General features: G+C 36.7%; 1 protein-coding gene across 1 annotated transcript; it reads left to right on the top strand.

Annotated features, from left to right (window-relative positions):
• The first annotated feature begins 1,756 nt into the window (after positions 1-1,756).
• LOC140135501 (lysosomal protective protein-like) lies at positions 1,757-12,832 on the top strand. Its single transcript, XM_072157019.1, has 9 exons — positions 1,757-1,961; positions 3,676-3,787; positions 5,129-5,266; positions 5,940-6,098; positions 7,433-7,524; positions 7,991-8,075; positions 8,848-9,018; positions 10,516-10,709; positions 12,505-12,832. Exons 1-9 carry the CDS (start codon positions 1,786-1,788, stop codon positions 12,827-12,829), a joined length of 1,452 nt encoding a protein of 483 aa, XP_072013120.1. The 5' UTR covers positions 1,757-1,785; the 3' UTR covers positions 12,830-12,832.
• Positions 12,833-13,109: the final 277 nt, after the last annotated feature.

Below are 13,109 nucleotides of genomic sequence, written 5' to 3'. Positions count from 1 at the left end.
TTGACCGATACTGATATGGCTTCAGGGTGATACCAGATTTTATTGGACGAGCAATGGAGATATCCGACAAGACGAATTTGAGTATGATGTTTCTATAGCGAATCCAATCGCCCAAAATCCCATGAAGCAAGGAGAGCCTCTAACTGGCATGACACGAAAGGAAGAATTACATAACATAATGCACTGTTATATGACTGGTCAATTTCTATTCATGCATGCTGCCAGATTGAGGCTCGCCTTGCACATTGCGGAACCATCATGATGCAATGGGTGAATTATCATCAATATGTTCATACTTACAATCTATTTAAAAGTGTGTGTGATTGGTCGAGAGCTGGGTATAAACAATTGTTAGTGCCCTGTGGCCCGGATGTGCAGTCGTGGGGTAGGGAAAACAAAGGAAATTTCATATTTTAATGATGTTACTTGTTATTTCTTGTTATTATTTTGATGAAATAAGAATCACAAAATGTTCTGGTATATATTGTATGAACGGGGTTCATTCATATATTTTCATGACTAAACAGTCGGGCATAAAGAACTGTTTAGTCATAAAAATATTTGAATGAACCCCTAATTTGTTCTATTGAAATAATTCAAAATAACAACAAAAAATTAACAACTAATATTTAACAAATATTTTGGGGAAAAAATGAATTTTTAGGACAAAAACAAACAAATTTGACACCCCTACCAGAAATATGGGGATATCCTAAAGCCCACCCTAAAGATTGGTTCAACCTGCTTTTATGTCAAAAATCGTCAAACTAAATTAAATTGGCCATGATTTTAAATAATCCCATTAATACATGGTTTTAGTTAAATGGAAATATAATCCTATACAAACAAATAGGACAGACAATTCTAACATAATAATGAGGTTAATTGAATGAGTGAGTATTTTAGCCTGTTTAGGGGGTAAAGTGTATCGGTGGTGGGGGGTTATACAATTTTTTGTTGCTAAAATAGGGGTGATCGCAATTTTGTTGATGCCAACTTTTGTACATTTGGGACCCCCCCCTTTCCGAAGAAAATAGCCCCCTAAAAAGTCAAATTTGAGGGAAAAGAAATACGGTTCTAGTCTGTTTTTATAGAAACGTTACATTTATATGGCTTTAATTTAGGTAGCCAAATACTCCCAGTTCATATATACACGCTATGTAACAGCATGTGTGATTGGTCAAGCCCAAATGTGAGATATCGCCAAGTAAGAAAAATGAAGGTAAATCGTGCTATTTGATAATGTTAATTGTTATTATTTTGATTAAATAATATAATCTCAAAATGTTCTGGTATGTATGAACGGGGTTCATTCATATATTTTGTTTATACCCTCGGGCAGCAAACAGCCCCTCGGGCATAAACAGCCGTTTAGTCATGAAAATATATGATTGAAACCCTAATTTAGCCATTATGTACTTGGTGATATTAAAAAGCAAGAGAGATCGATTCCATACATGAAATATAAAGGTCCAAGGTTTATTTAAAGATGTTTATTGAAAATGCTCCAATCTTGTTGACGGGTGTTTTGATAGAGAGATCAGAGCATTTTCAATTTTTGCCTCCATAATGACCTTTCTTGTCCTCTAGCGGTCACAAGGGGTCAAATCCAAAATGACTCCACATCCTTAAATCAACCTTAGACCAAAGTGAAGAAACTCTTATCAAAAAAGGCACAAAGCTTCAGCAGCTGTTAAATGACATCATATCATTAATATTCATAACCTACTCTATTGTGGAGTGTAAACTAAATGCAGGAAGTGAAAGTTGACAAAACATGACGTGATGAAGAATCCGGTGTTTTACGCTGTAGCCTGCCTGATACTGGCACCATCCTGTTATGTCTTTAGTCAACCAGCTGAAGATGAGGTGATCTCATTACCAGGCTTGTCAACGCCGCCTAGTTTCAAGCAGTATTCAGGCTATCTGGATGCTACAGGCACAAAACACTTGCACTATTGGTAAGCTTACCTATCATTGCCTATACATGCTGCATTTATATTATGCTGTATTCATGTCATTGTCAGTACAATGCATTTTAAGTAAGTGTGTTTTAGGAAGGTTAAGAGTGCAATATGCCTAAGGGTAAATCTTCCGTCAATGTTAACTGGTCACAAACAATATGGGCATTTTGTAGCTGTATGCATATGGTATGTAACTACCATTGCTTTGTGTGGGATCTGCTAATTGCTGTATTCTAGAATATTTCAATATAGTCTTTTAACAATTAATCCTTATTCTATGTAGCAAAAATGCAGCACAATAATTTTTTGGAATTAAAAAAAATTATTATTTCTTTTTTTTTCAAATGAATCATTAACTAAATTCTAATCCTCCAGTTATTTTATGTTATTTTTGCTAATTGGTTTTGAAAAAGATTAAAAAGTGTGTTTTCCAAAAAGCAGAATGTATAACTTGAAATTAGTCTTTGAATTCTTTGGGCTTGATTGTCACAGCATACAAAAAAACACCTAAAAACGCATGTTTTTGGCCCTTTTTTCTTAAATTTCCTCAAATGTTTAAATTTGACTTTTTAGTTAGAACTTAAAGGATTTCTATGTTTCATTTGGCAAAACATGATAATATTTTTTTATCCAAAAAAATTAGTTCTGTTCTAGACTAGGGAGTAGGCTACTTGATGTATAGTTTTTTGTACACAAACAGGATCATTGTACCGAAAAAAACCCAGTAACAATTGAACATAAGTGAAATGTTTCTAACATACTATTTCTTCAAGCTAGAAGAGCCCATTTGATTCGATCATAAAATTATGATAGCTCGCTCAATTGAACTGGCGTATATACCACCAACAAATTGTTTATATGTAATTCCATTCACCATTCTCAAACTCCTTACTGTACCCTGAGGCCTGCATGCAGTGTGCATTAGACACATGCAGTATTAAATATGCCAAAAACCTAGCTGGAGATATCAATTTACATTGTACCAATATATATAGAGACGTCACAGGTGACTGCATACATGTTCACAACCCAGCTTGTTATTTGCAAGCTTATTGTATTTGCTTGATGGCCTTGTATATTACGCTTGGGTGCATGACCAATGTTAAAACGATCAAAAGATAACCTCTGTCCCAGTAATCTAGCTACTCTTTTCTGAAATTGATTACGGTACCCTAATAATATTAATTTGTATTCTTTTCTGTATGGAATATACTGTCGACTGCACATTACTCAGTTTGCTGGTACCAGTGGTAGACAAAGTTGTGTGCATGCAGTCTTGCTGAAGTTGCTGAAAGATAGGCACTACCGGTGATCAAAATATTTTCAAATATCAAGATTATCAGTTTTTGCATTTTTGCAAAAACAATGGGTGGGCAGGCTAATGATACATATAGTATTCTGCATGTGATAAGAATTATGAAAACAACATAGTATAAGGGTAGAGTGTCACATACATTTGGTTCAATGTTTGGGGAACCTAATTGTCTGCAGGGACACTCAATTAGCTACATGCAATTGAATGGCGCTTTATTTTGATCTATACTGCCATTTTCTTTCCAGTTGTTAATTTTTAATGATAGTGTACAGCTAATGTGAATCTGGCTCTATATATAGTCTTATTAGTTTCAGCAAAGTTTATTTCAAAATTGCGACCATTTCTCGATATAAAAATCCAATTAATTCCAACTTGGTGTTAAAACTTATTCCACAGGTATGTTGAGTCTCAGAATGACCCAGACAATGACCCGGTGGTACTGTGGATGAATGGAGGTCCAGGGTGCAGTTCCCTTGATGGATTCTTGTCAGAACTTGGACCATTCCATGTAAGTTTATACAAATAGGATCTTATCAACTAAAACAGAAATATTGTTGCTACAGTTTTGTAGAATAAGCAGAATTCCTTTTGTATGGATATTCAGTGTACATTATAAAAGCATCCAGCCTATAATTAAGCAGCTGTCACTAATTGGATATGTTGCTCACATGATATGCTGATATATAGTCTGTATACATTCCTCGAGTCAGTAAATTCAGATCAAATTTTGAGATTTTCTCAAAAACTGTTCATTTTTGCAGGAATCTGTTATGCTAGTGGGATTCCTTGCATTATTTTCTATCTTAAAATGTATATACTTTTCATCATTACATTTAGAGATACAATAAAAAACAATATCTAAATTACTGACTCGAGGAAGGTATACAGACTATAGTAAACAACCAGTATCTTACACTGATCATTACATTTCTCATAATGCATTTGCTTCTCTCTACTGTTTTGCTATTGGTGCAACATGGGACGATAGTGACGAAAAAAAACCCCTCAGTTAACAGAGCTCATCCAGATCTGCATGTGCAAATGGGTATTTCTTGTCACTATCGAGCCATGTTGCACTGAATAGCAAATTGGAACAGGAAAGAAATGCATTGTGGGAAGTATAAGATCTCTTCTCTACAAACAACAGTAATTTAGTTAAATATCTCATTTAAGGGGGTACTACACCCCTCAATAAATTTGTGACTATTTTTGCATTTTTCTCAAAAACTAATAACACCCTGGTAACAAAAGTTATGTATATTATTTGTGCATGGAATCGAATTACTTCACTGGAATTTCAGTGACCCAAGACAAGTTGTTCGATACTTGTGATAGAAAATGAGGTACCGCTAGGATGTACCTCATTTCCTATCATATTTACTGAACTGCTTGTCTTGATTCACTGAAATTTCAGTGTAGTAATTGGATTCCTTGCCCCAATAATATTCATAACTTTTGTTACCAGTGTGTAATTAATTTTTGAGAAAAATGCAAAAATAGTCACAAATTTACCACAGGGGTGTAGTACCCCCTTAAGAACAATCATCACGATATGCTGATTAAGGTCAGAGGTTACTAACCCTAACAATAACCCTAATCCTAACCCGAACCCTAGCCCTAACCCCCGTAACCCCTGACCCTAATTAGCATATCGTAATGGTTTGTCTTAAATGAGACATCTACCACAGTAGTAACCATGTGCAGGTGGCCAATGTTGTTTGAAAGCAGATCAATTTGTGACACCTGACTTGCAGATCAACAACAAGTATATGTCATGGACTGATGTTGAAATCTATATAGAGCTGCAATCTCATAGCCAATGTTTTAATTTCACATTTTTCTGTTTCAGGTCAATGACGATGGTAACACCCTGTATGTGAACCCATACAGCTGGAACCTTGTAGCCAATGTCATATTTTTAGAAGCTCCAGCCGGTGTAGGCTACTCCTATGCAGATGACAAGAACTACACTACTGATGATGACCAGGTATGTACAGAACTACAGTCAGTCATCGGGTCACACTCGCTAAGTAATTTGACCCGATTTCTTGTGTAACATGCATTCAATGAATTGTATGTATTTCATACACTCTTAGGGGCTCGTGCATTAGACGCATCAACATCACTTGTATCAATTGTTGCTCGAGAAATTGTAAAAAATATGCACTTGTACTGAGATGTTGATGCATCTAATACACTCCCCCTGTAGGCCTCGTGCATTAGACGCATCAACATCTTGGTATGTGTGCATTATTTAGTACAATTTCTCTCCCAACAAGTGAAATGTATTGATTAACCTATAACAAGAGGATTATGATTTGGCTATAGACGATTTTAATGAACAAAGTCATGGTTAGAATTCATTTGACCATTATTGGGTCCCCGCCGCACCAAACTGGTGTTGTGACTGCCCAATTGGGTGGATTAAAGCTGCTTAAAAATTGATGTTATTTTGTATTGTGTTGTATAAACTTTCATCATTCTATTGTCTACGTATATATAACACGGGTGATGGAATGCAGTTTAAAATCCCCGCCAGGGCCGTGTCATTTCACATTTTAGGTGGGATGGACTCGCCGGGGACCCAGCTATGGCTGTCATTGAGGTGTACGAATAGGTGAAATTGGATTTGTCTATATGATTAATTTCTTTTTGCACAGGTTGCCAAGGACAACTACCAAGCCCTGCAGAGTTTCTTTGCCAAGTTTCCCAACAGGACTAGCAATCCTTTTTATATTTTTGGTGAGAGTTATGGAGGCATCTATGTACCAACATTATCTATGGAGGTCATGAATGGAAATGCGTCTATCAACTTCAAGGTAATGTATGTTAGGTGTAAGGAAGACATGACCTTAATCTTAATCTCATAATTTGCTCTGTGACATGTCAAGCACATCGCTTACAACGGCAAATTATCCGTGAATCGCTTCATACCTGTTCTATCTATCTATCTGCATGTTAAGCCTGTGTTGTCCAAAATGACAGTTCTACCCCTGGAATTAGTAGGTTAAACATATTAATATAAATCTTACTTGACACATTTCTGATGATGGGTTAGTGTAGTGGTCTTCTCAGTTGCTTTTCACCACTGCGGCCCGTGTTCTAATCCCATCCCCCGCGGTGCCACACGTGAGTTTGGTTGCCGATCCATGCTCGTCCTCACAGATTTTTCTCCGAGTGCTCAGGTTTTCCTCCTGCATCCAAACTCGGACCTCTTCCCATATCCCTGTCCCATCATATCCTATTAGCATCCCTTGAATTTAGTAGCCTCTGAGCACTATATTGGGCTTTGCCTTGCTTCAGCTGAATGTTATAAATAAATAAATATGTAATGATGAGAAAAGCCTGCATTTTAAACTTTAAAAAGTCTTGGAAATGGGCAAAAATTTACATTAAATGTAACAGCTAGTTAACCTGTAGCATGTTTTTTTCAATGATTTCTAGTGAAATTTAATCAAATATTAAGAGAATACTCTTTCTACTGATATATAACTTAATTTGATTGGTTGAGAAGAACAAGCTGCAAATTTATTTGGAACATTTGGCCAATGAGCCAACATCTACCATCGAGCATGCAAAACTGGATGTAGTTTATAGTCCAATAAAATGCTGTTCAGATGGAGCAAAAGACCCATAATTATCCATTGTCTTTATTACATACTGCATTTGAATTGAGGGGTAGATGCAGTGGATGACAGTGACCTTGTAGCACAGTTCTGTTCAGGGAATCACAGAACAGTGTCTGACTGACATTGGGCTATTCCAGTTGAAATCCACACTAACCCTGTGGAAGATTTTGGAAATATCTTCCACAGGGGGAGTATGTTTTTCAAATGTAATTGGTCAGGGTTATTCATTTTGAAACTCATACTCCCCCTGTATTATGGTTTACTTATATTTTCCACAACTGGAGTGAGTAGGAAGTTAACCAATTGTCTATTCTATTTGAAACTTATACTCCCTTTGTGGAAGACTCAAGCTAAATCTTCCACATGGGTTGTATGGATTTTGAATGGAACAGCCCATTGAATGATGGCTCACCCTGGTTAAATAATAATGATGATAAAGTAGATGAATATAAAACCCACATCAACAACAATGTGGGATTCTTTTAGAATTTCCTTTCCTAAGTAATTTGTCTTCCCTTTTGCAGGGTTTTGGCATTGGCAATGGACTTACTGATAGGTCATTGAATGAGGATTCAGCAATAACATTTTCATACTACCATGGTATCTTCGGTGATGAGTAAGTCTCACACATTTTACCTTACAAAATATATGATGATGTTATTCTTATCTTGTAATTTTCTGGAGGATTTTGTTTTTGGTAAATTTCAATGCTCTTTTACAAATTGTTTGTAAGGCCATAAATAAAACCAAGTTTGTTTCCTGTAGCGTGCGCGTTATGTTTTTGACGGCTTATTTTGTACATTAGAATTTTTTTTCACTTACAAAGAAAAGAACAAACCAAAAACCCAAAACCGGAAAAATATCAAAAAATAATATAAAACCCTACTGGAGTAAACATTTACACATTACACAACAAACGAACGTAGTGAAAAACTACTGGAGTAAACATCACACATTTTGCATTTGACTTTTTTGACCTGCTACAGAAAGCAAACATGTTTTTTTTGCCTAATTGCACGACCTTTTAAAAAAAGGCATTCATGAGCTAATTTCTTTGACATTTCTTTGTATTTAAACAATAGTTTATGGAAGGACTTACAAGATAATTGTTGTGATGGCACCAGCTGTCATTACTATGACAACAAGAACAAGAAATGCCAATTAGCTGTAAGTATCATGTATAATTTGATTTGTATGTATACGGTAGTCTATGCCATAGGTATAGATCCGGGGAGATAAATCCCCAATATTTTGATTGGAAGGGATGGTCAATACAATACAATCATCCCCCAATATTGATGCCTGTATTCAGGTTTCTGACCAAATAAACCTCATATTAAAAGTATGTTCAAAATAACAGTGAAAGTTGAAAATAGCAATTGATCCAATCTGTTTTAACAGCCAAGGTATAATGAAATATGAAGAGTGAGATCTGAAAAGAGGTGAAGTATCACACCTTGTACCAGGGGGGACTCCCACTTTGGAGGTGGTGCATATGTAGGGCTGTTAACATGGTTAAGACCCCTTTTCAGCGTCACCGTCAACCAAAGACCCCATATTTGTTTACAAACATATGCTCTGTCATCCGAAGACCCCCATTTTTCCATTTGATCTGTCACCCAAAGACCCTTATTTTTTAATTTGAACAGCAACTTTCATTTATCACCGATTTTGTTACTTATTTTGAAAAAACAAAGAAATTTGAAGTCATTTAGAACTAGAAATTCAATGTTCGAGGTTTCGGTGACAATGTCTTGGCTATCACCCATATATAATTATACTGCCTTTATCAAGATTCTGGTTAAAACTATATGGTCCCCTGATAAGATCAACAGTACTATTTTCCTTTGGATGCATGCGCTTGATCTTTCTTTAGGCCCATAGTTTTAACAAGAACCTCACACAGCAGTATAATATTTGTATACCATTGTGATTTCAGGTGGATCAGGCCCATCATTTCATGAATGACATAGGTCTCAATACGTATTCAATCTACATGGACTGCTATGGAGGCATACCACCACACCTTGATCGCTACCTTGTAGACATGAAAAATATATTTTCTCTCAAGAATTCTACTGCATCAATGAAGAAAAACTGGCTGAAAAAGGTGAGTTTGAGCCACTATTGATATTTTAACCCCATGAGAACTACTTGCCGATTGGCCAAAAAGCAACATTGTTAGAATAATTTCACCACACAAAAAAATTGGGGTGAATTATTTACAAAGCTCCATTCTGATTGGTGATTAAAGTGAAAATATGTAATTAACCAATCAGAGGCAAAGTTAGATCGGCAGGTAGTGCTCAGGGGGTTAAAGCAATTGTGCGGTTTCCATAAAGGATAGATTCTTTCTAATTTTGACCCAACAAATGAGGTAAAACCAAAGAAACTTGCTATTTCATGCCAGCGCCTGTAATATTTATCAGCAATGTGTGTATTATCTTGCCGACCATAATAGAATTATTACACACCATTTTATATGCATTGTGGGAAAGCAAAATTTCCCTACAAAAGTCTTAATTTCCATAGAAGGAGCTTCTTGATCCCCAAATTCTTCCAGGCATGTACCGCATTTGTTCCATTAACCACCCTTGCCCCTATAAGCATCGATAAGGGCCCACAGCAGTTTTACTACAAATGATCCTCCATCATTGTGTGCAGGATCCATCTACACATGATCCTCAATCATCATTTTTTTGGGATCCAATACATGAATCAAATACGGAACCATTCTACACATGAAATCCATATTTGGGCCATTATGTATATAACAATGTAAACAATATTTAAAATAAGCACCAATCAAGAATGACTTTGTTAAGCACCCTGGGCGGTTAATGGAACAAAAGTAGTATATACATTAGATCAAGATTTTCAGGATGATCTATAGGGACCCATTCTTGTGAAACATGCCATTAGATTTAATGCATATGATTTCTTGTGTTTTTATTTAGTTGTAACAAAATTATAAAAACGTTGTAACAAAATTATAAAAACAAAATCTGAAAGAGATAGTATTCTTCAAAAATGATAGCAATGGTGCAAATGACACTGTAGCTTTTAATAATCCCATTAAGAGTGATGTGTCAGGAGAAAGAAGAATTACGCATCGCACACTAATACAAACATGAAATTACAAATGGAAACATAACATGCATAGGCAGATATACTAGAGTAAAAACTCCAGACATACCTGCCTGTGCAGGGACTTGAAATCCAGACCTCGATAGGTCTGGGGTTCAAGTCAATTTTCAGTTTCTTATAGGATCTGGGGTTCAAGTCTTCGCACAGATAGGTCCTGAGTTTTTACTCTGGTATATCTGCCTATGTATGTCATGTTAGCGAGAGGTCTGGATTTCAAACCCCGCACAGGCAGGTATGTCCAGAGTTTTTACTCTGGTATATCTGCCTATGCATGTCATGTTTCCATTTGTAATTTCATGTTTAATGCTAGTGTGCGATGCATAAAATGTGTGAATGTTTCTATGTTCCAGTGTATGATGTACGTGTAAGCCTCTTCCCTTGTTAGCAATGTGTTATGTTATTAGTAATGTGTGTTCATATTAAAGACTATGTACTGAATCTTCCTAATTTAATGTTGCAGTGGAAATTCAACAAACAGAAGCCATTGTTTGACATCCCATCAAAAGATATGATTAATCCGAAGAATTATGGCAATAATTTGGGTGATAACATTGGGTGTGTTAACGGTACAGCTCAGCGTGGCTACCTGAATAAACCTGATGTACGCCAAGCACTACATATCAAGGATGGACTACCACAGTGGAGTGTCTGCAGGTAATGTTGGGCTGTTCCAGTTGATATCCATACACCCCCTATAAGACATGGCCTGAATTTTCCACACATGTAATGTAGATTTCAAATGGGAGTCACTCATTCAGGTAGTCTCATTTGAAATTCACTCCCTGTATGGAAGATTAAGGTGATGTCGTCCGTATAATGGGTGTATGGATTTCTTGACTATTGGATGTGTAATGGGAGTGTAACTTGATGAAATGAGGAATGTATCATGTTGCTAAGGATTCTGGGAAGGGTAAGATATCTTGTGTGTCAGAATTTTTGAACAGGGGTCTGTTTTATAAGCTTTACCTATCATATTGAGAACTTGGTGCAACATAACAGTTATATTCGCCGTCGTAGTGCACGTCAGTTACCATTGGTTACTGCTCCAATCCTGGGCTCATACACTTGTTCCGAATTTTGATATGTCATAGGCTTTGTGTTGTCATCATTTTGATCAGTGGTTCGTAACAAAGAAAGTGTGATCCAGTTGACCTAGCAAAGGTCATATTCTAACGTGCACTACACAGCGAATTGTAGCTTTATTATGTATTCCTGTTATAATTTGCTAGTACTTGCATCAGTTATGAATGAAACAAACAAACAAACATATATAAATTAAAGACAGAATTAGAAAAGACTAGTTTGCATCTGACGTCACTTTCAATCAAATTCCCTACAACCCTTGATTGGTTAATAGTGCTTAAAAGGAAGGTAGGTTCATCTGGTGCCGATCGGAGAAAAGGAATCACAGAAAATGGGAAAAAGCAACTTTTCTAGGCATTGTTGGCATGGTGCCTTCGGGAAAGAAAGTTTTCTACTATGAAGACCTAACTTTTGAGATGTATATTTGAAGGTGCAAAATTAACCATAATGCGTCCTGTTGTAACTGTGCCCGAGTTTGATTGACAGATGACATCAGACACAAGCTAGTCATTGATTATAAATGAATCACAATTCCATCTATGACAATCCAGTATGGGGATTTATCATAACATTACACCATGGACTCTTAAGCTGAATTTATACTCCATTGTTTTCCCAAAAAAGCGATGCTCACCGATCAATCAATACAAATCGTGGAGGCAGAAGCAACATCGCTTTTGCAAGTTGAAAATGTCTCAATTTTCAAGCGATATTGTTTGACACGTGAATACATCAACCAATCACTTCCAACCAACTGGGTCTTTTGTTTTGCTAATTAATTTACCTTTCTCGATTATTAATTTTAGGTGATGAATTAATTCAAAGCAATATTTATTGACAGTAATGGATGTTATAAAAATGCATTTTGTGGCATTTAGAATATTTTGATTGTCGTCTGCAATCGCTATCGCCAAGATAAGTATTAATGTGTACATCCATATCAAAACGATGCACTTGTCGGCTGCTACATGTATCTCTTTTCATATAATAGCTAGGAAAAAATACCAGACTCATCTCAAGTGGAGGTCACTTCAAATCGTCCCCAAGTCACATGGTTTTAAGAATGTGTCTTGGGGATGATTTGAAGTGACCTCCACTTGAGATGAGTCTGGTATTTGCTCCCTGGCTAATATGTGAAATGAGACACATGTAGCAGCTGACAAGTGCATTCTATATGGATGTACACAAATGCAAAAGCAACTAGCGATGCATCGCAAAATTCGGCAATTGCCCATCGCTTTTCAAAAGCGGCCGTGCATCGATCAAGTATAAATTTAGCTTTATTGTTGACTGGACCTCAAACTAGTCCATCTATTATGGATTTGCTAAGGTATTAATCATTTATTATTGTTCATTTTGTCAACAGTGATTTCAACTACACCAAAGTCTATGACGACATGTACAAGCAATACAAAGCCCTCTTACCCAACTACCGAGTCTTACTCTATCATGGAGACACTGATTTAGTCTGTAATTTTCTGGGTGGACAAGAGTTTGTTAACTCCCTTGGCCAGCAGGAGAAAGCTCAGCGTAGAGCATGGATCTATAAGAATCAGATCGCTGGATTTATTCATGAGTTTGAAAACATTACGTATATGACGGTGAAAGGAGCGGGTCACATGGTTCCTCAGTGGAGGGCGCCGCAAGCTTTACAGATGTTTACCAATTTTCTAAATAACAAACCACAATGAGGCCCCAAAAAAAATTGTTTGCTTGTCCATAGATCACTTTCAGAAGTTGAGTCAGTTGGTCTTTTATCATTTCCCCCCCCAAGTATCAAAAGTATAGAGGCCGTCAGCGTTACGTCATATGCCGCCATCTTGTGGGTACACGCTGCGATGGTCGTTCGATCTCCATGCGTGAACAGCAAAATCACAGTGTCGATGCGCGATAACAGCTGCGTGGTAAGCTGAGCCCTGCGCGTAGTGTCAGACGCATGCACACACATATCATTTGTACCCACAAGATGGT

The sequence above is a fragment of the Amphiura filiformis genome, chromosome 16 (genome assembly GCF_039555335.1).
Source record: "Amphiura filiformis chromosome 16, Afil_fr2py, whole genome shotgun sequence".
Taxonomy (NCBI): domain Eukaryota; kingdom Metazoa; phylum Echinodermata; class Ophiuroidea; order Amphilepidida; family Amphiuridae; genus Amphiura; species Amphiura filiformis.
Note: the sequence above shows the minus strand (reverse complement) of the source record. Positions and strands in the feature narration are given on the sequence as shown.